Source organism: Hemiscyllium ocellatum, chromosome 8, assembly GCF_020745735.1.
Source record: "Hemiscyllium ocellatum isolate sHemOce1 chromosome 8, sHemOce1.pat.X.cur, whole genome shotgun sequence".
Classification (NCBI taxonomy): Eukaryota; Metazoa; Chordata; class Chondrichthyes; order Orectolobiformes; family Hemiscylliidae; genus Hemiscyllium; species Hemiscyllium ocellatum.
In genome coordinates this window covers 76,955,068-76,980,946 of record NC_083408.1, presented here as the reverse complement: position 1 = coordinate 76,980,946, position 25,879 = coordinate 76,955,068, and the positions used below count along the sequence as shown (strand labels likewise).

The 25,879-nt window shown below is 44.6% G+C and overlaps 1 protein-coding gene across 1 annotated transcript in view; it reads left to right on the top strand.

The window, feature by feature from the left end:
• Positions 1 to 25,879, top strand: part of LOC132818201 (exocyst complex component 3-like) — a 77,248-nt gene that overhangs the window by 27,870 nt on the left and 23,499 nt on the right. The window contains exons 2-4 of the mRNA XM_060828977.1: positions 6,768 to 7,290; positions 14,996 to 15,107; positions 15,296 to 15,418. Of these exons, the coding sequence (XP_060684960.1) occupies positions 6,768 to 7,290; positions 14,996 to 15,107; positions 15,296 to 15,418 (758 nt within the window). The remainder of the gene's footprint in view (positions 1 to 6,767; positions 7,291 to 14,995; positions 15,108 to 15,295; positions 15,419 to 25,879) is intronic.

The following is a 25,879-nucleotide window of genomic DNA, read 5'->3' as shown; positions in this document are numbered from 1 at the left end:
AACATAATATGATTAAATTTACTCTGGAAGACATCCCAAAAATTCAAGTGATGGGGCAGAACTGACTATGGTGGCTATCACCAAGGAGAAGGTGCTAGAAAAACTGAATGGCCTAAGGTGGATAAATCACCTGGACCAGATGGACCACACCCCAGAGTTTAAAGGGAGATAGTTGAAGAGACAATGGAAGTGTTAATGGTGACCTTTTCAGGAATCGCTAGAATCAGGGAGGGTCCCAGAGGACTAGAAAATCACTAATGTGACACTCCTGTTTGAAAAGGGAGTAAGGCAAAAGACGGAGAATTATAGGCCAACTCGTCTAAGATCCTGGAATTCATTGTAATGGATGAGATTTCTGAATACTTGGAAGTGTGTGGTAAAATAGGGCAAAGTCAGCATGCTATCATCCAGGGGAGGTCATGCCTGACAAATCTGTTAGAATTCTTTGAGAAAGTAACAAATAGGTTAGACAAAGGAGAGCCAATAAATGTTATCTCTCTGGACATCAAGAAGGCCTTTGACAAGGTTGCGCTTAGGAGTCTACGAATAAGGTAAAGAGAATGCAAAGACTGCAGATATTGGAGTGTCAGAGTTGAAAAGGGTGGCGTTGGAAAAGTATGGCAGGTCAGGTGGTATCCAAGGAGCAGGAAAGTCGAAGTTTCAGGCATAATCCCCTTCATCAGGAATCTGGAAGAGGAAGGGGAATGAGAGATAAATAGGGGGGTTTGGGTGATTAGGGGAAAGGTGGGTGGGAAGGCAATAAGTGGTTGCAAACCTGCATCTACTTATTGCCTTCTGAGCTTACCTTTCCCCAGTCCCACCATCACCTCCACACCTCTCTTTCCCCCCCCCCCCCATCTCTCATCCCCCTTCTCCTTCTACATTCCTGCTTTTACAGCACCAGTCTTCAACTATGAGTAAGATCAGGTCCCATGGCGTTAGGGACACGATGCGAGCATGGATAGAAGCTCGGCTGTCTGGCAGAAAGCAGAGTGGGAATAAAAGGGTCTCTTTCAAGATGGCAGCCCGTCACAGGTGGTATTCCGCAACGGTCAGTATTTTCACTTTATACATTCACAATCCAGATGAAGGAACTGAGGGAATTCTGGCTAACTTTACAGATGATACAAAGATAGGTGGAGGGACAGGTAACATTGAGGAGTCAGGGAGGCTTCAGGAAGATTCAGACAGGTTAGGAGAGTGGGCAAAGAAGTGGCAGATGGAGTACAATGTGGAAAAGGGTGAGGTCATGCATTTTGGTGGGAAGAATAGAGGCATGGACTATTTTCAAAATGGAGAGAAAATTCAGAAGTCTGAAGTGCAAAGAGCCTTAGGAGTTCTAATCCAGGATTCTCTCAAGGTAAACTTGCAGGCTGAGTCAGTAGTTAGGGAAGCAAATGCAATGATGGTATTTATTTGGAGAAGACTTGAATACAAAAGCAGAGATATACTTCTGAAGCTTTACAAGGCTCTGGTTGAACCACATTTGAAGTATTGTGTGCTGTTTGGGCCCCATGTCTCAGGAAGGATATAATGGCTCTGAAGCATGTTCAGAGGAGGTTCATGAGAATGGTCTCGGGAATGAAAAGCTTAATATGTAAGTAACGTTTAAGGACTCTGGGTCTGTATTCGCTGGAAGTTAGAAGGATGAGGAAGGATCTAATTGAAACTTACAGAATACTGAATGGGCTTGACAGAGTGGATGTTGAGAAGATGTTTCCATTGGTAGGAGAGACTTGGACCCGAGGACACAGCCTTAGAGTTAAAGGGAAGACCCTTTAGAATGGATATAAGGAGAAATTTCTTCAGACAGAGAATGGTGAATCAATGGAATTTATTGCCACAGATGGCTGTGAAGGCCAGATCATTCAGCCAATTTAAGACTGAGGTAGACAGGTTCTTGATTGTCAAGGGGATCATGCGTTATGAGGAGAAAGTTAGAGAAAGGAGTTGAGAAACTTATCAGCCATGATTGTTGGCGGAGCAGAATGGCCTAATTTCTGCCCCTATGACTTATGATCTTAAAACTAGAGACTCTGACTAAGCAGTGACACTTTTGACTCAGCATTGCTGTTAATTTATATGAACTGCTTGTTTTTAGGTTTTGCTTCAGTAAGCAGTGGGTTGTCTGTTTGTATTTAGAAAGTATCAGAACTTCCAGTGGCACCCTATTTAGCTAATCCCACTCAACCGACTTTTTGGAAACATTTTGTTCCTTTTTATACGTTGAAGCTCATACCTTTCTCACCTTCTCTTCATTTGGTGGTTATTCAGGGAAAAAGAATGTATGAATATCAATTATGCTAAAGGCTGGCCAACTCGTGAGAGCAGTTGAGGTGCAGGGTGTTTTTGGGGGGGAGGGGGGGGGGAGGTTTTAAAAGAAGCCATACCATACTGAGATCCAAACCTCATTCAAATTAAATTGATGTGCTGGAAATCCCAAATTTGATATCTCAATACAGCTTTCAAATTTCAATATCAGGAGGAGCAAAGACTGCTGAGTTAAGAACAAACCTATTCAAGTGAAGCTAGGATGTGGGTGGCGGGGACAGTGTTGAGGCTGTAAGAGTGGGAGGATTCAGAATCCCAGTGCACCAAATTAGTTTGATGGTGATCAAAGTCACATTTCTGCTCCTGTTGGCTAATTGACATAATTAGTTTGGATGTTTGTAAGGCCTGTGTGTCCACACACGTTGCACACTCCAACCTCAAGAACCGAAATTGGAATTCTGTGGATATTCCATATTTGTAAAGCAGCCTGTTACCTAGACCAGGCAGGCCCTCCCCCTGCCCCACAGCAGTGGGTCTTTCTGTGTTAGGAGCAGGCTTCAATGCAAGCTGCCTATTGATTCTCAAGGCCACTTTGCCACACCAAGTCTTGGCAATTATTTTAAGAATCAGACAAAATCCCATGTCTGTCTCTTACACATTTACACTGTTTATTTTCAGCAAGATTATTAAATGTAATTATAGTAACTGTATATGCTGAAAGCTTGTGACAAGTCTAAAACAAAAACAGAAATTGCTGAAGAAACTCAGCAGGCCTGGCAGTGTCTGTGGAGAGAAAACAGAGTTAATGTTTCAAGTCCAATGACTGTCCTTCAAAGCTGAGAGTAGTTAGGAAATGGTGATCTATATTGCTGAAGACAGGGTTGGGGGCAGGAAGGAGAGGAGTGAGCAGATATGTGCAGATGGAACCCAAAGAGAGGGGACAACGGTTAGGCAGACAGAGGGATGGATGATACTACGCCAGGGAGAAAGAAAAACTGATCATGGAGACCATAAGTAACTAAAATGATTTGGTTGTGTTGAAAGCAGTCCATGTCATAACAGGGCCTGTGGTGTAGGCGTGGGTATAGGACATAGAGGAAGGTGTTCAGGTTCTAAAAGTATTGAACTTGATACGCAGTCATGAAGGTTTCAAGGTTCCAAGTAGAAAATGAGTGCTGTTCTTCCAGATCATGCAGAGCTTTGCTGGAGCACTGCAGTAAGCCTGTGAGAGAGATAAGAACAAAAGTTGCTGGAGAAACTCAGCAGGTCAGGCAGCATTTAGTGAGAAGAAAGCAGAGTTAGCGTTTGAAGACCAGCGACTCTTCATCAGGATGCTCTGAAAAGTTAACTCTGCTTTCTTCCCTCTAAATGCTGCCAGACCTGCTGAGTTTCTCCAGCAATTTCTGTTCTTGTTTCAGATTTCCAGTATCTGCCATTCTTTATTTTATTGATGTGCAGTTAAATTACTGCTTCATGAAGAAATGTCTGGGGCATTGGATAGTGAGGGCTAGGGAGGTAACTGGGCAAGCGTTACACCTTTTGTGAAAGCATGAGAAGGTGCCATGGGGATGTTGGAAGGTTAAGGAAGTGGCGAAGAAGTGGACCAGAGAGAACAGTTCCTGACAGGGTAGGGAAGGGCATATGTTCGGTGGTGGCCTCCCACTGGAAATGGGCTGATGAGGTGGAAGATAAAGATGAGCGGGAAGCTGTCATTGTTGTGGAGGGGAGAGAAGAGAGGGGCGAGGGCAGAAGTGTAAGGAAAGGGTCAGACACACACCCTATCAACTACTGTGATGGGGAATCCTTGGGTGAGGAAAAAGGTGAACATTTGAGACACCCTGCAGAAGGTGACATCATCAGAAAATATGCGATGGAGACAGAGAAACAAGAACAGTGGGATGGATTAGATTAGATTACATTACCTTCAGTGTGGAAACAGGCCCCTTTGGGCCAACAAGTCCATACCGACCCTCCGAACAGTAACCCACCCAAACTCATTTTCCCTCTGACTAATGCACCTAGCACTATGAGTAATTTAGCATGGCCAATTCACCTGGCCTGCACACCTTTGGACAGTGGGACACAGGGAGAATGTGCAAACTCCACACAGGCAGTCGCCAGAGACTGGAATCGAACCTGGGATCCTGGTGCTGTGAGGCTGCATTGCTAACCACTGAGCCACTGTGCTGCCCATAAGGTTAGATTCCCAATAGATTGGAAACAGGCCGTTCAGCCCAACAAATCCACACCAACCCTCTGAAGAGCAACCCACACATTTACCCCTGATGAATGCACCTAACACTGTGAGCAATTCACCTGACCTGCATAGCTTTTGGATTCTGGGAGAAAACCTTCTTTATAGGAAGCGGAGTTTGAGGATGTACGGACCAGGCAACCCTGGGAGTTGGTAGGCTGGCCACCAATATCCACTTTCAGCCAATCTCCAGAAATGTAAATAGAAATATCGAGGTAGGGAAGGGAAGAGTCGGAGATGGACGAGGTAGAGGTGAGAACAGGATGGAAATTGGAAGCAAAATTGATAAATTTTTCCAATTCCAAATGAGAGATGGAAACACCACTAATAACATCATCAATGTTGGGGAGAAAGAATTGTGGGTGGGGGCGGAATAGGATTAGAACAAGGAATGTTCCATATACCCACAAAGAGACAGGATAGGCTGGCTCCATGCAAATACCCAAGGCCACCCCTTTGATCTGAAGAAAATGAGAGGAGTTATGGGAGAATTCTTCAAAGTTAGGATGAGCTCAGTCAGGTGGTGGATGGAGACACTTCAGGCCCTTTTCCAGGCATAAGCAGACAGCCCTGAGATCATCCTGCTGGTGGAATAGTCATGTAAAGGGATTGCACATCTAGGGTAAAGAGGAGCCCATGAACTGGAAATTCTGCAGCTAACAGATGGAAGTGGGAATGGACTGGACAAGGAGAGAAAAAAAAATCAAGTCGAAAGTAGGAGTTCTATGGGGCAGGAATATATTCCATAGTGAGTCTGTTTGTGCATTTGTGAAAAAGGTTATCTGGACTATCCATCCTCTCACTCTATTGACTGTACTCCATTTTCCCACTTTCTCCATTTTCTTCACATCTGTTCTGATGATGCCAACTTCCAGCGGGGTCTTAAAAACCACTAACGATTCCCCACCACCATGAATGGTTGGGCCCTTAGCCATGTCCAATCCATTTCCTACACTTCTTCACCCTCCTCTTCCCTTCCATAAAATCAATTGGGTTTCCTTGGTCCTTACCTTCCACCCACCAACATCCACATCCAAAAGATCATTAGCCACCATTCCCACCACATATTGCACGTCCCTCTCTTGTCAGTATTCCTCAGGGACTGTTGCTTCTGGAATATCCTGGTCCAATCCACCTTCACTCCCAACATCTTTCCACACCAAATGGCATCTTTCCATGCAATTACAGAAGGTGCAACACCTATCCAATGACCTCCCCTCCACACTATCCAATATTCCAGACACACCTTCCAGGTGAAGCAGTGAGTCATTCAATCTACACAACTGTATTCGCTGCTCACAATATGATATCCTCTAAACTGGGGAGATAAAATGCAAACTGGATGACCGTTTTGGAAAACAGTTATGTTCTTTCACAAAAATCTCCGAGTTTTCAGTTGCCAGCCACTTCAACATGACACTGTGGTCTCTGGCTAACATCTCTGTCTCAGGCTTGCTGCAGTGCTACTGCGAGACTCGGCACTCTGGAAGAGCAGCATCACACTTTCCACTTGGGGACCCTGCAGCTTTCAAGACTCGATATCGAGTTCATTCATTTTAGGGCCTGAGCACCTTCCTCCAAGTCTTTTACCTACTCCAATACCCCAGGCCCTGTCATAATATGCACTGCTTTCAACACAGTCAGCTAACGTTCAGCCACTTATGCTCCCCATTATCAGTTTGTCTTTCTCCCTGGCATATTATTATCCATCTCTTTGTCTGCCTAATTGTTTTCTTTCTCTGGGTTCCATCTCCACCTATCCACTCATTTCTTTCTGGCTCCATCTTCAGCATATGTACCACGTTTTCCTTCTACTATTAGTTTTGAAGAAGGATCACTGGGCTTGAAACGTTAGCTCTGCCTTCTCTCAGCAAAGTATTTATTACAGTTTTACAGTATTAAATCAAGTTACTGCTGAATTTAATATATATTCACAGTTTAATGCTATTGAAATTACGTCCTTAATAATTGAGCATGCAGAATATTTATAGTCAGGAAAGGAATATTGTTTTCTCTGCAAATCAACTGCTCATTTTTAAAAACTAAGGAAATATTTGCTTAAAGATTACCTAGAATTAAAACTAACAAATGTTTGCATAGTAATAGTTTTACTGGCACACAAAATGTTAACTAGCTAGTAATCAACTTTTTTTTTAAACTATTGAACCAGTTTTAATTGACATTCAAGCAGAAAAAATGGTTGATATTATCTGAATATTAATAATGATTCTCTTCTTCCTAGAAAAAGACATTAAAGAACTTATTGAGCAACAAAGATATTTCAAAGCTGACCAGCATCTCATCAAGTTAGAATATGAGCGATCCACTAATGATGTGACAAATGACGAAAGCACCAAAAAGGAAGAGAAAGACATTAATTCATTGTACGAGTTGCTTAGTGCTGAAATTTTCAATGTGGTAAAAGAATCATTTAACATTTCCAAAGAACACCCAAATCTCTTGAAAATGGCAGTCCAAGTGAAAATCCAAGAAGAAAAAGCAGACCAAATATACCTGGAAGAAAAGGAAAAATCTGGAAGTGTTCCAGAGTTTAGGCCGAGGCAATGGGACACTAAATGGTTGAGCGTTTTACAGCACTCCGTGAACGAAAGGATAAGTGAACCACTTGGTGGTTCTGAAGACAATAAGACTGACTGGCTCACACAGTATTTAGTGCAACTTCGTAGCCAACTCAAAGCAGATTTTGACACCATTGTGAACTGCATTAATCCATGTTACCCTGAGGAATCCAATATATGTCTGAAGTATGCTGAATGCTATTGTAAAACAGTTTCTTCTCATATCTCATTATTAGCAGAGAGTGGACTGAAAGGAAAAGAAGTTTATCCACTTCTGTATTGGATTAATAAGTGCTATCCAGAGTAAGTCACTCTGATTCTTTTCTTACCATATTATTTTCTTAACCGTTGGAAATTTAAGTTTAACTTTGAACATTATAAATTTCTCAGATGCCAATCTCTTTTCACGCCAAGAAATGAATAGAAAAAGTGCTACCAACCAAACAGTATTTCCTGTACAATTTAACTTGATGTTTAATCACTGACCTCAATTACTCATAGAACTCAGCATTTTTAGCATATTGATTTCTTTGTGGATATTTTCAGTAAATTGCTGTTCCAATCAAATTTGACCCCCTTACATACACACAATTCTCTGCCCGTGTAGCCTCTGTGAACCTCCCTGTTTATTTTCAGAGTTTAAGGCACCTGGGTGAAGCTTTAGAATTGTTTTCTGCATTCTTTATGAGGAAACAACTTCCACTGTTTGACATCTGATACCACTTATGTGTGGAGTTATAAGTGAAATGAAGGGTTGACAATTCTGTTACTTAAAATGCTGCTGCATTATTATCACCAAATTGCTGACTGAGTTAAATAACTTAAGTATGTATTTTAGTGAATATCCAATTTGGTTAGATGCCATAGACTTAGTGCATACTTCGTATAAAAGAGTTATGTTTTGCAATTGCCTAATTTATCAGTAGTCATCATTTAACTTACTGGTAGGAGATTTTGATTTACTGCCACTGTCAAAGCTGACTTGCAAAGCCAAAACATCTAATATCAATGCATGCTATGCTCGAAATGTAGTATGGACCCGATGGAAGAGGGTGGTAGAGAGTATACCTGGGGTGGGAGGGGTCTTTGATGTTGGTTACTTCCTGCTGCCTCAGGAAAGCATAGATGGAGTCAGTGGATGGAAGGCTGGTCTGCATGATGAACTGGGCTGTGTTCACGACTCTCTATAGTGTCGTGGTCTTGGGCAGAGGGTTGCCGTACCAAGCTGTGATGCTTTCAGTGGAGCATCTATATAAATTGTAAGAGTCATTGCAGACATGCTGAATCTCCTTAGCCTCCTGTGGAAGTAGAGGCATTGGTGTGTGTTAATTGACAGTAGCATTGATGGACCAGGACAGATTGTTGGTGATATTTACTCTGAGGAATTTGAAGCTCTCGGCCATCTCCACCTCAGCACCATTGGGGTATGTCCTCCACTCGGTTTCCTGAAGTCAATGACCAGTTCCTTTGATTTGCTGACATTGAGGGACAAATTGTGTCTTTACGCCATGTTGTTAATGTTCCAACACAGCGGTGAACCCCTCTGCTAATTAAACCAAACACCCAGAAAATCTCACCTTGCCTCGTAATCTATTGAAGTATGAGTCACAGAGAACTCCCTAAATTCCACTACCTAAAGAAAAATATTAATTTTATTCTTTAGCTCTAAAGTGAACATTAAACAACAATTTATATATTTATTTATTTATAACTCTAAGCCCCTTTTCTCTTTATAGTCTGTTTTTTTAATCTCCAACTCTATAACAGTATACTGATCCAATAAAGGCCCATATTAAAACTGCATCAACTTAATTTTCAAAATCAGACAGCGGCTCTCATCATCAGTGTTGGTCTTCTTTCAGCTGCCAATCCCCTGGGTCGTCTTCAGTCTTTTCTGTAATGATATTTCATATGAAAAAGGTATCTTTGATAGAGAGTGTTTTGAATGACAGTCTCTCTTAAATGGCAGGTTGCACTCTCTCTCCTGCTAACTCTCAACGTCAGCTTATGTATACCCTAAACATTGGATTGTCTCTAGTTCAATGTTGTCAAAACAGTAAAAGTCAAATTTGATTGGGTTTTAGTATACTGGGCATAATTTAAGCTGATTAGTTAAATTCAAACTGTTATGAACATAGCAGCCAAATGTTACATATTTTCAGTACACTCTGAGACTGCTAGTCAGTCAATTGCAGGTGTCTGCAAACACTCACTGCCAAAACAACTTTCACTCTCTCTTAAAGGTACAATATACACCTTCAACTTCATAACACTAAGCTGTCTGCCTCTTTTCTGTTCTCTGTCTCATCATTGTTTGAGATCTAACCCATGACAGTGCTGTCATCAACAAATTTGTGAATGGAGTCAGAGCTCAATTTGGCCACACAGTTGTGAGCGAATAAAGAGTACAGTAAGTGGCTAAGTACGCAGCCTTGCAGGGCATTGGTGTTAAGGATTATGGTGGAGGAGGTGTTGTCACCTGTTCTTTCTGATAGTGGACTGTGGGTCAGGAAGTCGAGGATCCAGTTACAGAGGGAGGAGCAGAGTCTTAGGTCTCGGAGTTTGGAGATGAGTTTGGTTGGAATTATGGTGTTGAAGGTAAAGCTAAAGTCAATAAGTAGGAGTCTGACGTAGGTCTCCTTGTTGTCCAGATACTCTAGGGATGAGTGTAGGGCCTGAAATTTGGCATCTGCCTGTTGTGATGGCAGCAAACTATAGTGGATCAAGGCATTTTGGGAGGCTGGCATTGAAGTGAGCCATTACTAATCTCTCAAAGCATGTCAGAGACACCAGGCAGTAGTCATTAAGGAACATTGGCTGATTTTTCTTTGGCACCAGGATGATAGTGGTCTTTTTGAAGCATGTGGGAGTCTCGCATCAGAGTGAGGAGAGGCTAAAGATGTTTGTAAGTAATCCCACCTGCTGGTCTGTGCAGAATCCGAGTATATGCCCGGGGACTCCATCCAGCCTGTCGTGTTCTGAACTAAAATCTAAAACCTGTTCATCCCCCACTTTAGAACTGAAGCTTCCAAATATTGATAATAAATTGTGAGCTTTCATTGTAATGCAGTTGGTTACCCCATCCAGGTCCTTGAGGTAGATTGTAAATGGTTGAGACTCCAGCATCAATCCTATGCCATTCCACCAACTTGCCAAACACCCCAGAAAAAGATTTATTTATTCCCCACTCTCTGCTTCCTGTTAATGAACAGGATTATGTGCTCTTATATGAAGCAATGTACTGCAGATACTGGAGACTGCTGGGGAGGCTCAGTGGGTCTGGCAGCACGTGTGGGTTGAGAGATAGAGTTGGCATTTCGGGTCCACTGACCCTTCTTTACAACACTGGACGGAGGGACACTGAACTTGAGATGTTGGCTCTGTTTCTCTCTCCACAGTTTCTGCCCAGCCTGTTAAGATTCTTCAGCAGTTTCTGTTTTTGTTTCACATGTTTGTATGCTGACAGCAATCTCCGATGTGGAAGTTCACCTGACGTTTGGAAATCCAAGGACGCCACTTCTGTCAGTTCCCCTCTGTCTACTTGATTGGTATTTCATCAAAAACTCTAACAGATTACTGAAACTCATTGGGTCACAAATTCATATTTTTCTTGCATCTGATATACGACCATCAACACTTTTGATGTGTTATCAGCATCAAACCCTTTTCTAGCCTGTAATTAATATTGGCTGGTGTTGTGAAACATTGCTATTTGAGAAGCCTGTGTATCTTACAGCGATACATGTGACAGCAATATCTCAAAGTGGTGAAGAGCACATAAAGGTCAGCTTGTTTCTGTTTGGCAAGAGAGAACTGGTGGTGTCAATATCACAAGTAAGATAGAGCAATGCTAGGGTTCAACATTGCCTGTGTTGTTGCATCATATAAACAAATGGAAATAACATCTCAGCAAAACTGATTCACATTGCAAAATGGCCTGAACTGGTCTCTGTCTGGCCTGAATTTATTAGTATTTGTTTTCAATGCAAGTTAAAGAAACCATCTAATTTTTCCTGTGTACCATTTGGCATTAAACTTTGCCATTCATTTCCAATCATTCGGGGAGGGGGGTGGGGGGAATTGCTCATGAAATGGTTAGGTTTATTGGAGACTCATTTATGGAGATTGATGCCATGATTGATCAGCACCAAGATGTTTAAAAAGTAAACTGGAAGCACATTGCTATTTCCTCCTTTGCAATCCCTTCTACTGGCTGAAAATAATTGCGTGGAATTTATGTCTTAACTTTGAGAAGGATTTGTGTGTTGCGTAGCTGAAGGGGGTCAGTAAAGGCTCAGGGTGATAAATATGTCACAGAACAAGGGCGCTGACCTGGCATTGCTCCAATGCCATGACTCCTGATCCAAGTGAGACTGTCCATCAAACTTCGATTAAAAAATATTGGCCAGGATTTTTCTTGTGGTCTTTGGAGCCCTTCTTTCAGGCGTGAAAGTGAAAGGTAAAAGTACACACTCTGAAGTATTTAATTTACAGAGACATACTCTAAGTTAACTGAACTAAAATGTTTCAGTCTGCTGTGCCAAACTGCTCCAGAAGACAGGATTTCCTGCAGCAAGTGGTAATCTGTGTTAACCATGGCTCTGTTAATTGCCTTTGTACCTGTGAGGCTCCAGGTTCACATTCCACACCTGTGATTGAGCTGGTGAGGGAGAGCTGCCCAGTTTCACACACTGTCATCTGGAAAAATCATTGAATCAAGGCCTCATCTGCTGGGTTGGTACAAAATACCTTTGCTGCTTTTTTGAAGAAGAGCCAGGGACTGGGTGCCCTGGCCAATATTTGTCCCTCAGTCAATATCACAAAAATGGATTGGGCAGTACAGTGGCTCAGTGGTTAGCACTGCTGCCTCTCAGCACCAGGGACCCAGGTTCAATCCCAGCCTTGGGCATCTGGTATCTGTGTGGGTTTGCTCCAGTTCCCTCCCACTATTCAAAGATGTGCACGTTACGTGGATTGACCATGCTAAATTGCTCATAGTGTTCAGGGATGTGTAGGTTAGGTGCATTAGTCATGGGAAATATAGGGGAACGGGTCTGGGTGGGTTACTCTTCAGAGGTTGGTGTGCACTTGTTGGGCTGAAGGGCCTGTCTCCACACTAGGATTCAGTGTCTACAACATATATTTGCTGAAATGAGATAAATTGTATCCCAGCACAGAGTGGCATCCAGTAATTTTCTGTTTTTTTGGTGATATGGTGATCCATATCCCTTACTTTTTTCAAATATTTGTACAAATAGCATACATTGTGTGTGTGTGTGTGTGTGTGTGTGTGTGTGTATATTACATGATAACATGGGTGGAATTTAATCAGGTGACAAGAGATGTGAAAGATGTGTCATCTTTTTGTGGGAGGGTTGGTATCATTAAGGGTGAATCCACCTCATCAGGGGTTTTCTTTCTGACATCAAGATCCCTGGGGAGTGGAGAGGTGGAGTGGAATTCCTTCCTGCTGGGAACTGCCAGAACCTCATAATTATCATGTGGTGCACTGCCAGCTAGGCAGTGGCTGCTTTGTAATACAGTCACCCAAGAGTCCAAGCCACAGGTGACTGATGGTATAAGGAGGTTGAGGAGTGGGATTACATGCATGAGGAAATCCAGGATTGGCAGCAAGGCCAAGTGTTGACTTTCCAGCATTCCTGCCTCTAGTTTTTCCTAATGGTAGATTTCTTGATCAGCCTCAGAGTGCTTTGACTGAAGGATCACCCTGTTCCCACTCCCTGGGGAGCTCACAAAGAGTAAAAAATGAGGTCTGCAGATGCTGGAGATCACAGCTGCAAATGTGTTGCTGGTCAAAGCACAGCAGGTTAGGCAGCATCTCAGGAATAGAGAATTCGACGTTTCGAGCATAAGCCCTTCATCAGGAATAAGAGAGAGAGAGCCAAGCAGGCTGAGATAAAAGGTAGGGAGGAGGGACTAGGGGGAGGGGCGATGGAGGTGGGATAGGTGGAAGGAGGTCAAGGTGAGGGTGATAGGCCGGAGTGGGGTGGGGGCGGAGAGGTCAGGAAGAGGATTGCAGGTTAGGAGGGCGGTGCTGAGTTGAGGGAACCGACTGAGACAAGGTGGGGGGAGGGGAAATGAGGAAGCTGGAGAAATCTGAATTCATACCTTGTGGTTGGAGGGTTCCCAGGCGGAAGATGAGGCGCTCCTCCTCCAGCCGTCGTGTAGTTGTGTTCTGCCGGTGGAGGAGTCCAAGGACCTGCATGTCCTCGGTGGAGTGGGAGGGGGAGTTAAAGTGTTGAGCCACGGGGTGATTGGGTTGGTTGGTTCGGGCGGCCCAGAGGTGTTCTCTGAAGCGTTCCGCAAGTAAGCGGCCTGTCTCACCAATATAGAGGAGGCCACATCGGGTGCAGCGGATGCAATAGATGATGTGTGTGGAGGTACAGGTGAACTTGTGGCGGATATGGAAGGATCCCTTGGGGCCTTGGAGGGAAGTGAGTGTGGAGGTGTGGGCGCAAGTTTTACATTTCCTGCGGTTGCAGGGGAAGGTGCCGGGGGTGGAGGTTGGGTTGGTGGGGGGTGTGGATCTGACAAGGGAGTCACGAAGGGAGTGGTCCTTGCGGAACGCTGATAGGGGAGGGGAGGGAAATATATCCTTGGTGGTGGGGTCCGTTTGGAGGTGGCGGAAATGGCGGCGGATAATACGTTGTATGCGCAGGTTGGTGGGGTGGTAGGTGAGAACCAGTGGGGTTCTGTCTTGGTGGCGGTTGGAGGAGCGGGGCTCAAGGGCGGAGGAGCGGGAAGTGGAGGAGATGCGGTGGAGGGCATCGTCGATCACGTCTGGGGGGAATCTGCGGTCCTTGAAGAAGGAGGCCATCTGGGTTGTGCGGTGTTGGAATTGGTCCTCCTGGGAGCAGATGCGGCGGAGACGAAGGAATTGGGAATATGGGATGGCGTTTTTACAGGGGGCAGGGTGGGAGGAGGTGTAGTCCAGGTAGCTGTGGGAGTCAGTCGGTTTATAATAGATGTCTGTGTTGAGTCGGTCGCCCGAGATAGAAATGGAAAGGTCTAGGAAGGGGAGGGAGGAGTCTGAGACAGTCCAGGTGAATTTCAGGTCGGGATGGAAGGTGTTAGTAAAGTTGATGAACTGTTCAACCTCCTCGTGGGAGCACGAGGCAGCGCCGATACAGTCATCGATGTAGCGGAGGAAAAGGTGGGGGGTGGTGCCAGTGTAGTTGCGGAAGATGGACTGTTCCACATATCCTACGAAGAGGCAGGCATAGCTGGGGCCCATGCGGGTGCCCATGGCAACTCCTTTAGTTTGGAGGAAGTGGGAGGATTGAAAAGAGAAGTTATTCAGGGTGAGGACCAGTTCAGTCAGTCGAAGGAGGGTGTCAGTGGAAGGGTACTGGTTAGTGCGGCGGGAAAGGAAGAAGCGGAGGGCTTTGAGTCCTTCGTGATGGGGGATGGAGGTGTACAGGGACTGGATGTCCATAGTGAAAATAAGGCGTTGGGGACCGGGGAAGAATTCTGATGGGGTTCACTTTTTCGACTTGCTGCATCAAGTGATTGAATACCAGCAGCAGAGACATGAGCTCTTTAATTGGGCATTAACATCCTATTCAAAGGCCTCCATTTGAAGCCGGATTGCAGAATTGCCAATGAGAATTTGGGGAGAGATGGGAGATGGTGGTGGGCACGACCCTGCCACCATTATACTTGAATAAATTACCCCTTCACCCAGAAATACAAAAAGGGGTGGCCTTTAAATTCTGCCCTGTATGTATGCTGTTGATGCTTCTACCAATAGTGTGCTGTATCATGATGAAAAATGAGAATTGAAGATTGATTTAATTTTAATGTTAATTTAATTAATTGCATTTATCACACATCAGATTTGTGAAACTTCCTCTTTTTTGATATTGCTTAGCATAATGATTGCTGTTATACCATCTGAAGATACACGTCAGCAACTGTTGAACACATTGCTCCCAGAAAAGACAATCAACCATTTGGAAAATGAGTACTTTTCTGTTTTACGGGTAAATGTTTATCACTTTTTTTACATATTTTGACATAAGTTCAAAAATATTGTACATACAGTAACACCACGATGAATGTTGATCCATTTATCACAAATATGTTTTGCTACAATATTTTGCAGGTAACTTTTGTACACACTATGGACAATGTTTTTGCGTTATTTAATTGTTCTATTTTTAAACTTTAGTCAGATGCTAGAATGTGTATGATTAAAAGCCTGCATATTGAAGAAGAGAACTGGAGAAGTGGAAAAGAGCCTTTGGTACTAAATGATTGTTACCACAGCGAATTACCGATTGATATAATTCAGGTACCTACTTCAGAACTCATTTTCAAAACAAGATATAACTAATTCCTTCGACATTTACTGTTTCAATGTGCCCCAAGCAGTACATAGAACATAGAACATTACAGTGCAGTACAGGCCCTTTGGCCCTCCATGTTACACTGACCTGTAAAACCAATCTAAAGCACATCTAACCTACACTAGTCCATTATCAGCCATATGTTTATCCAGTGACCATTTAAATGTACTTAATGTTGGTGAGTCCACCGCTGTAGCAGGCAGGACATTCTGTGCCCTTACTACAATCTGACTCTGTCCTATATCTATCACCCCTCAATTTAAAGGATAACCCTCACCATCTGGGGGAAAAAGGCTTTCACTGTTCACCCAACTAATCCTCTGATCATCTTGTATGCCTCTAAGTCAGCTGGGAGGAGAAAGTGAGGACTGCAGATGCTGGAGATTAGAGCTGAAAATGTGTTGCTGGAAAAGCGCAGCAGGTCAGGCAGCATCCAACGAGCAGGAGAATCGACGTTTCGGGCATGAGTCCTTCTTCAGGAATGAGGAAAGTGTGTCCAGCAGGCTAAGACAAAAGGTAGGGAGGAGGGACTTGGGGGAGGGGCGTTGGAAATACATAAGGTGGAAGGAGGTCAAGGTGAGGGTGATAGGCCGGAGTGAGGGTGGGGGCAGAGAGGTCAGGAAGAAGATTGCAGGTTAGGAAGGCGGTGCTGAGTTGGAGGGATTTGACTGAGACAAGGTGGGGGGAGGGGAAATGAGGAAACTGGAGAAATCTGAGTTCATCCCTTGTGGTTGGAGGGTCCCTAGGCGGAAGATGAGGCACATGTCCTTGGTGGAGTGGGAGGGGGAGTTGAAGTGTTGAGCCACGGGGTGGGTTGGGTTGGTTGGTCTAGGTGTCCCAGAGGTGTTCTCTGAAACGTTCTGCAAGTAGGCGGCCTGTCTCCCCAATGTAGAGGAGGCCATATCAGGTGCAGCGGATGCAGTAAATGATGTGTGAGGAGGTGCAGGTGAATTTGTGGTGGATATGGAAGGATCCCTTGGGGCCTTGGAGGGATGTGAGGGGGGAGATGTGGGTGTACGTTTTGCATTTCTTGCGGTTTTAGGGGAATGTGCCAGGAGTGGAGGTTGGGTTGGTGGGGGGTGTGGACCTGACGAGGGAGTCACGGAGGGAGTGGTCTTTTCGGAACGCTGATAGGGGAGGGGAGGGAAATATATCCCTGGTGGTGGGGTACGTTTTGAGGTGGCGTAAATGACGATGGATGATACGATGTATATGGAGGTTGGTGGGGTGGTAGGTAAGGACCAGTGGGGTTCTGTCCTGGTGGCGATTGGAGGGGCGGGGCTCAAGGGCGGAGGAGCGGGAAGTGGAGGAGATGCGGTGGAGGGCATCATCGATCAGGTCTAGGGAGAATTTGCGGTCTTTGAAGAAGGACGCCATCTGGATTGTACAATATTGGAACTGGTCCTCTTGGGAGCAGATGTGCCGGAGATGAAGGAATTGGGAATATGGGATGTTGTTTTTACAGGGGGCAGGGTGGGAGGAGGTGTAGTCTAGGAAGCTGTGGGAGTCGGTCGGTTAAAAATAAATGTCCATGTTGGTTCGGTCGCCCAAGAGAGAAATGGAAAGGTCGAGGAAGGGGAGGGAGGAGTCTGAGGCGGTCAGGTAAATTTGAGGTCAGGGTGGAAGGTGTTGGTAAAGTGGATGAACTGTTCAACCTCCTCGTGGGAGCATGAGGCAGCGCCGATACAGTCATTGATGTAGCGGAGGAAAAGGTGGGGGGTGGTGCCAGTGTAGCTGCGGAGGATGGACTGTTTCACATATCCTACGAAGAGGCAGGCATAGCTGGGGCCCAACTGTACGCCCCCCACGCCCAGCTCCAGCTCTACACCAGGTCCTAGCTCCCAGCCCTGCCGTGTTTTCACCATCCCTCCAGACCTCCCCATCTCTGAGGATGAAAGATCAGTCCTCAGCAGAGGCCTCACCTTCATTCCCCTACGCTCTCGGATTAACGAGCTCAACACGCGGCGAGACATCGAACAATTCTTCCGCCGCCTTCGCCTCTGCGCCTACTTCTTCAACCAGGATTCTCGCCCACCCTCTGACGACCCCTTCTCCCGCCTCCAATACACCCCATCCACCTGGACACCCTGTGCTGGCCTCTTACCTGCCCTCGATCTCTTCATAGCCAACTGCCGCGACGATATTAACCGCCTCAAACTCTCTACCCCTCTCTCCCACTCCAACCTCTCACCCTCGGAATGTGCAGCCCTCCACTCCCTCCGTTCCAACCCCAACTTCACTATCCAACCGGCAGACAAGGGAGGTGCGGTAGTAGCTTGGTGCACCGACCTTTACACCGCTGAGACAAAACGCCAGCTTGCGGACACCTCCTCTTACTGCCCCCTTGACCATGACCCCACCTCCCAACACCAAACCATCATCTCCCAGACCATCCATAACCTCATCACCTCAGGGAATCGCCCATCCACCGCCTCCAACCTCATTGTCCCACAACCCCGCACTGCCCGTTTCTACCTCCTGTCCAAAATCCACAAACTTGACTGTCCCAGCCAACCCATTGTCTCAGCCTGCTCCTGACCCACCGAACGCATCTCTGCATACCTTGACACGGTCCTGTCTCCCTTAGTCCAAGAACTCCCCACCTACGTTCAGGACACCACCCACGCCCTCCACCTCCTCCATGATTTTCGCTTTCCCGGTCCCCAACGTCTTATCTTCACCATGGACATCCAGTCCCTGTACACCTCCATTCCCCATCACGAAGGACTCAAAGCCCTCCGATTCTTCCTTTTCTGCTGTACCAACCAGTACCCTTCCACTGACACTCTCGTTCAACTGACTGAACTGGTCCTCACTCTGAACAACTTCTCTTTCCAATCCTCCCACTTCATCCAAACCAATGGAGTAGCCATGGGCACCCACATGGGTACCAGCTATGCCTGCCTCTTCGTAGGATATGTGGAACAGTCCATCTTCCACAGCTACACTGGCACCACCCCCCCACCTTTTCCTCCACTCCATCGATGACTGTATTGGCGCTGCCTCGTGCTCCCATGAGGAGGTTGAACAGTTCACCCGCTTTACCAACACCTTCCACTCCAACCTCAAATTTACCTGGACCATCTCAGACTCCTTCCTCCCCTTCCTAGACCTTTCCATTTCTATCTCGGGTGATCGAATCAACACGGACGTTTACTATAAACCGACCGACTCCCACAGCTACCTAGACTACACTTCCTCCCATCCTACCCCCTGTAAAAATGCCATCCCATATTCCCAATTCCTTCGTCTCTGCCGCATCTGCTCCCAGGAGGACCAGTTCCAATGCCGAACAACCCAGATGGCCTCCTTCTTCAAAGACTGCAAATTCCACCCAGACATGATCGACAATGCCCTCCATCGCATCTCCTCCACTTCCCACTCCTCCGCCCTTGAGCCCCACCCCTCCAATCGTCACCAGGACAGAACCCCACTAGTTCTCACCTACCACCCCACCAACATATACATCGTATCATCCGTCATCATTTCCACCACCTCCAAACGGACCCCACCACCAGTGATATATTTCCCTCCCCTCCCCTCCCCTATTAGTGTTCCAAAAGGACCACTCCCTCCGTGACTCCCTCATCAGGTCCACACCCCCCCCACCAACCCAACCTCCACTCCCGGCACCTTCCCTGGCAATGTGCGCCCAGATCTCTCTCCCCCACCCCCCCCCCCCCTCCCTCACTTCCCTCCAAGGCCCCAAGGGATCCTTCCATATCCACCATATCACCTGCACCTCCTCACAAGTTACTTACTGCATCCGCTGCACCCCATGTGGCCTCCTCTACATTGGGGAGACAGGCCGCCTACTTGCAGAACGTTTCAGAGAACACCTCTGGACACCCAGACCAACCAACCCAACCACCCTGTGGCACAACACTTTAACTCCCCCTCCCACTCCACCAAGGACATGTAGGTCCTTGGATCCCTCCATTGCCAGACCATAGCAACACGATGGCTGGAGGAAGATGTGCCTCATCTTCTGCCTAGGAACCCTCCAACCACAAGGGATGAACTCAGATTTCTCCAGTTTCCTCATTTCCCCTCACCCCATCTTGTCTCAGTCAAATCCCTTGAACTCAGCACCATTCTTCCTAAACTGCAATCTTCTTCCTGACCTCTCCAGCCTATCACCCTCACCTTGACCTCCTTTCACCTCTCGCATTTCCAACGCCCCTCCCCCAAGTCCCTCCTCCCTACCTTTTATCTTAGCCTGCTGGACACACTTTCCTCATTCCTGAAGAAGGGCTCATGCCCAAAACATCAATTCTCCTGCTCCTTGGATGCTGCCTGACCTGCTGTGCTTTTCCAGCAACACATTTTCTGCTCTATTAAGTCAGCTGTCAACCTTAATCTCTCTACCGAAAACAACTTCAAGTCCCTTAGCCTTTCTGCATAAGACCTTCCCTTCATACCAGACAACATACTGGTAATTCTCCTCTGCACTCTTTCCAAAGCTTCCACATCCCTCCTATAATGCGGCAACCAGAACTGTGCACAATACCCCAAGTGAGGCCGCAACAGAGCTTTGTACAACTGCAGCATACCGCATGGCTCTGAAACTGAATCCCACTACCAGTAAAACATTACTCACTGTATGCCTTAACAACCCAATGTGCCTGGGTGGCAACTTTCAGAGATCTATGTACCTGTTCACTATGATCGCTGCTCATCCACACAATCAAGAATCTTACCATTAGCCAGTACCCAGTATTCCTGTTGCTCCTTCCAAAGTGAATCATCTCACACTTTTCCACATTAAACTCCATTTGCCACCTCTCAACCCAGTTCTCCAGCTTCTTCTCTGTCCCTCTGTAACCTACAACTTCCTTCTGCATTGTCCATGACTCCACTGACTTTAGATTAGAACAGATTCCTTACAGTGTGGAAACAGGCCCTTCAACCCAACCAGTCCACACCGACCCTCCGAAGAGTAACCCACCCAGCCCATTTCCCTCTGACTAATACACCTCTGGCTAAATTGTAACTCTCAATTGCCCTAACTGAGCCTTCACATCTCATCTTTACATAAGCCTCCTTCTTCCTCTTGACAAGAGATTCAACTTTAGTAAACCACGGCTCCCTCGCTTGACCACTTCCTGCCTGTCTGACAGGTACAACCTTATCAAGGACTTGCAGTAGCTGTTCCTTAAATAAGTTCCATATTTCAAATGTGTCCAACCCCTGCAGTTTCCTTCCCCCATCCTATGTATCCTAAATCTTGCCTATTTGCAACATAATTGCCTTTCCCCCCGTTATAACTATCCCTTTCCATTGCTAAAGTAAATGTAACCGAGTTGTGGTCACTATCACCAAAGTGCTCACCTACCTCCAAATCTAACACCTGGCCTGGTTCATTACCCAGTACCAAGTCCAGTGTGGCCTCGCCTCTTGTTAGTGATCTACATACTGTGTCAAGAAACCCTCCTGCATACATTGGACAAAAACTGACCCATGTGAAGTAATCGACCTATAACATTTTCCAGTCAATAATTGGAAAGTTAAAATACAGCCTGGAAAGGGCAGTAGAAGACATTTAGATGATTTATAAAATACAATGGAGTTTCCAAATGAGCCATTATCTATCAAATTGGGTCACATCAAATCCAAACAACTGTGTGCATGAATTTCTTTGCATTTGACCATTTTACACTGGCTTGTAAACCCATCACACATATACATGATCATAAATTCTCTTCCTTTTAAAAACAATCTGTAATAACTAAAATAGACTCCTTAGAATTGCTTGCTTTGCTATTAATGTGGAATTGGATAAGAATTTCCAGCCTTTTGGAGAACAGGGGGTGTCTTCGCACTGAGGCACTCTACACCAAATTGAACAACTCAATATCAGGAACATGCAGGATGGGCCCGTGAAACTGTGCCCTGCTGCTTGATGTGTGTTAATTTCTAACAGCAGTCAGTTTTTGAAGCCCGTTACCAATTGACTACATGCATCCCAAATTGGTTAGGCCATCAGCTGCCCCAGCTTTGTAGTGATGGGATTTTAAAGACACATCCCAGTAACTTGATAGTTACCTCCCAATTGTCCAAATGTTCCAAAACGTCACCTTTCCTTTCATGTGGACACAATGTTTCCCCTCTTCTCCTGAGTTCCCTCCCTATCTCTCACATTCCGCTTACGGACAGCAAACCCAGAGAAACCCTGCAAATTAGAATGCTGGATAAAAGCAAATTACTGCAGATGCTGGAATCTGAAACCAAACGAGCAAATGCTGGAAAATCTCAGCAGGTTTGGCGGCATCTGTAAGGAGAGAAAAAAGCTGACATTTCGAGTCTAACTGACCCTTTGTCAAAGCTAAAATAAGGGAGAAATAAGGAGGTATTTATACTAGGCTGAGAGAAGTGAGTCATGGCTCCAGAAGCAAAGGTAGCAATAAAGAGGTGATAATGACAATCTCTCTATGCACTATAAGGAGATTAGGAGCTGTGAATGACCAAGGCAGAAGCCAGTTCTATGTGACAAAATATGTGGGGGATGGGTGAAGCAGAGGCAAAATGGAAAACAGGGGAGAAGGGTAGCAAAGGGGGAAGAGGAGAGGAAAAAGGTGATGAGAGAGTGGGGAGCGAGAGAAAGAGAAACAACCAAAAAACAAGAGGAATTCAAGAAATTAAAATGCTACCCACTCGCCAAACAGTAAGTGGCTGATGCACCCACAAAATTCCTTCCCCTGAGCATCCAGTGCCAAGAGGCAGTCAGCCTCTAGTTACAGGTGAAGATTGCCACTAGGTTTGCAGTCAAAGAGAGACTCCTTCTGTGGTGGGAGAACTGACACCAGGCCAAAAATAAAAGGCAGTTCAGGGAGGAAGAGGTTGACGACTGGGGGAGTTGGGCAGGGAGAGTAGTGGATGGCAGAGTTGCCCCACCAATATGAACAGGAAGCCCTACGGTTGACGTGATTTCCTTCCCACCTTCCAACCCCTCCCACCATATCTATCCCCTCCCATTTCTTCAAAGAATCACTTGTAAAAGTTTCTTTTGCACTCTGGCCCACCTGCTACTGCCCAATGTTTTAATTTATTTTTGAAATATGAAATATTTTTAATGGACAAAAGTAAGTGTGTCAAGGGAACCAAAAGTATGATGGAGGTCTAATGTTCAAGTTTTCTCCTTTCTGCAGAAATTTTCTGGACTGGTAAATGTCCACTTAGCCTTATTATTTCTCTTGCTTTCTTCCAGGACACTTCAAATATGCTCAGTTTCTTGGGTATGTTGTAAATGGCTATCAGCGTGACATCATGTGCAATCTTGTTTTTTATACCAACTTCCAGGTTCTTCCTCAATATCTGCTGTTGAGCTACTTGAGTTGTCTTTGGAGCAATTATTCCCCTTGTCTTCCAGGGCCCTGTTCACTGTTTTATGGCAGTAGTGATAATTAGAACTAAGTCATCAATTACTTTGGGCAATTAAGGGCCTCAGAAGACCTAAGGCTAAATGGCCTAGCATTACCCACTCACCACGTTATGGGAACATCTGGATGAAGAGAGGGTGGGCTCACTACTTGACATATTTTCCATGAAAACATGACCGGTGGGGATTTGTACAATTAGCACCATTTTTCCTTCATTTAACAACGGCAGTTTTCAAAACAAAACTGGAGAATTACAGGGTGATGAGCATTTCCAATCTATTGCTTTGGTACAAATTTCACCTTGATCCCATTAATATTTATCATACCTAAATTTTATTGCCGTTCTAGTTTAAACTTGTCTGTTTTAAGTTTCATCAAACTGTGGCAATTTTACAACATTGATATATTCATTCTAAAGGTCTAAAGCCTTTGCTACCTTTCTCCGATCAGTATGCTAAGATTTTCCTTTTATTTGTCAGATAATTGATGGAGCAGTTCAAAACGCCAGAACACTCACTTGTGAACTGGGTGATCAAGCACTAAATATTATGCTGGAGGAAACAAATTACTTCTTGAAAAGGTACAGTAAACACTGTGAAATTAGATAATATTATAGATTAAACTATGATTCCGAACGAATCCTGAAATCCTAGATGGCTTTATTGAATGAAGAGTTATTCTTCATGTGAATATTTCTAGGCCAGAATTTATTCATATCCTTTATGTAGGGTGTGAAACAGCAAATATTTATCATGCATTAAGGTGTATTGATTTCAGTTTAGTGTATGTGATCACCCCTCAAAATTCTAGCTCATGGCAATTAACTGCATGTGCAATCTTTTAATATGGGATGGTTGTTGCACTACAGCTGCCATATGGTACCATATGAAGGGCTTATGCGCAAAACGTCGATTCTGCTGCTCCTCGGATGCTGCCTGACCTTCTGTGCATATCCAACACCACACTCTTCAACTCTAACCTCCAGCATCTGCAGTCCTCACTTTCTCCTATATGGTTTTACAAGTCTGACCAGGAAAATCTACTGCTCTTACTAACTGCCAGAGGCGTTTGGAAGACTTCACCGATTGATAATCAAATAGATAGTATGTCAAGCTCTAAATTTGTAAGTTCTGGGAGCCACACTTTAGGAATACTGTAATATGAATGCATTGGAGACAAAGCAGATAAGGCATATGAGAATGGTTTCAGGGATGAAAAGCTTCAGTTATGAAATAGATTAGAAACTGTTGGGACTTTTTCCTTGGAGAAAGGAAGGCTAAGATTAATGTTTTCAAGATCATGTCTGTGCAAGGTATATAGGGAGAAACCGTTCTCACTTGTACAAGGATCCAGATTTAACGTGTTTTTACGAAACAAGCAAGTATACTATGTGTGTTTAGGTTCAAAAATGCACTACCTGATAATGTTGTGAGGATCGCTTAATTGAAGCTTTCAAGAGGACATTGGATTTTTAAAAAATTCACTCATGATGCAGGTGTCATGGCTAGGCCAGCATTTATTGTCCACTTCTAAATGTCCAGAGGGCAGTTAAGAGTCAATCACATTATTCTAAGTTTGGAGTCACAGCTCAGCCTGACTGGGTGAGGATGGCTGTTAACTCCCCTGAAGGGTATTAGTGAATTAGATGTTTTTTTTCTGGCAATTGACAATAATTTCATGGTCCTCATTGAACTCTTTACAATCAATACCCAATACTTTGTGGAGTCTCCAGCTAAGGGCCTAATTTCTATCGTCTGTCATGGTCTCCTTTGATCAATATTTTTAAGCGTCTGACATCAATCACTTCTCTCTACTCAGGGCTATTTTATATCCCTCCACTCTTCCTGCTCCCTCTACTAAAATTTTAAATGTTTTAAAGGACAAATTGGTAAATTACCTATGTAATTTTTTTCTCCTAAATTTTGACCACTGATGTCATTAGTACTTCTTTGATATTTGTAATGGAGCGATAATGTTCCATTCAGGGAAAACAACAGTGGCCCGATTGTGTAGGGTTGTGTTTCCTGAAACCCCAGTAGGTTCATATTGTGGAAAGTTCTGCACATGCACTTTGTGAAACACTGTGCCAGTAAAAGACATGTCAGCTCTCACAATAAATGTGAACAAAGAGGATAGAATGATGTCACTAGCAATACTGGCAATGGTACTGCACAATCACATTTTGCACGTGTGCACTGACAGCATTTTCAGGGTCGAGGCAGACCATTCTTACTGTGTAAATCACATTTTAATGGATTTTCCAAATACAGTGGCTTCGTTGTTTTCCATAAGAAGGTTTATCTGTGCTTTCTTCACAAATAATCTACTTAATGACAACACTACATCTGTGCTAAAAAAAATTTGATTCCAACTACTTCACAAGGAACGAATGCTGTTTTGCGAGAAGTTAATGTGTTACCAAGCCCAAATCCGAAACTAATGCAACTTTCAAATTCCTTACATTTGTCCTGTCCAGTGTTGCCTCTAATTTTCCAAATGAGATTTCTGCAATGCATACAATCTACTGAATTCCATTATTTACTCTTCCATGATGCTGTCCTCAGTTTTTCTAAAGTTATCAAAATCTGACCACACCCCATAAACAGTGAATAAATTAACCCTTTAACAATTTTTTTCATGCAAGTTAACAGTATTATTTAATTTCTGTTTTGATTGCTTCAGACCTGTCCAAATTGTCACCTATATTCAGATTGTTAGGCTGTAATTCAGCTAGATGCATTTGTATGTGCAAGAACTTTTGCAAACAGATCCTTTCCCATTTTCACTGTACACTGAGTCCTGTAGAAACTCAATTTTGAGAAAGCTGATTGTTCTAAACTTTTATTTTCATTCTTTTACCTCTTACCATCTCCTTTAGCGTATACTTTTCCCACATCTCTGCTGTCATTTCTCTCCTTCAAACTCTTTGTGTGACTCGCAGCCCTTTCATTATCTCCTCTTGATATGACTGCACTTCTCCTGATCTCACTCCCCATACCCAGCTTCATCTTTACACCACTGCTTATT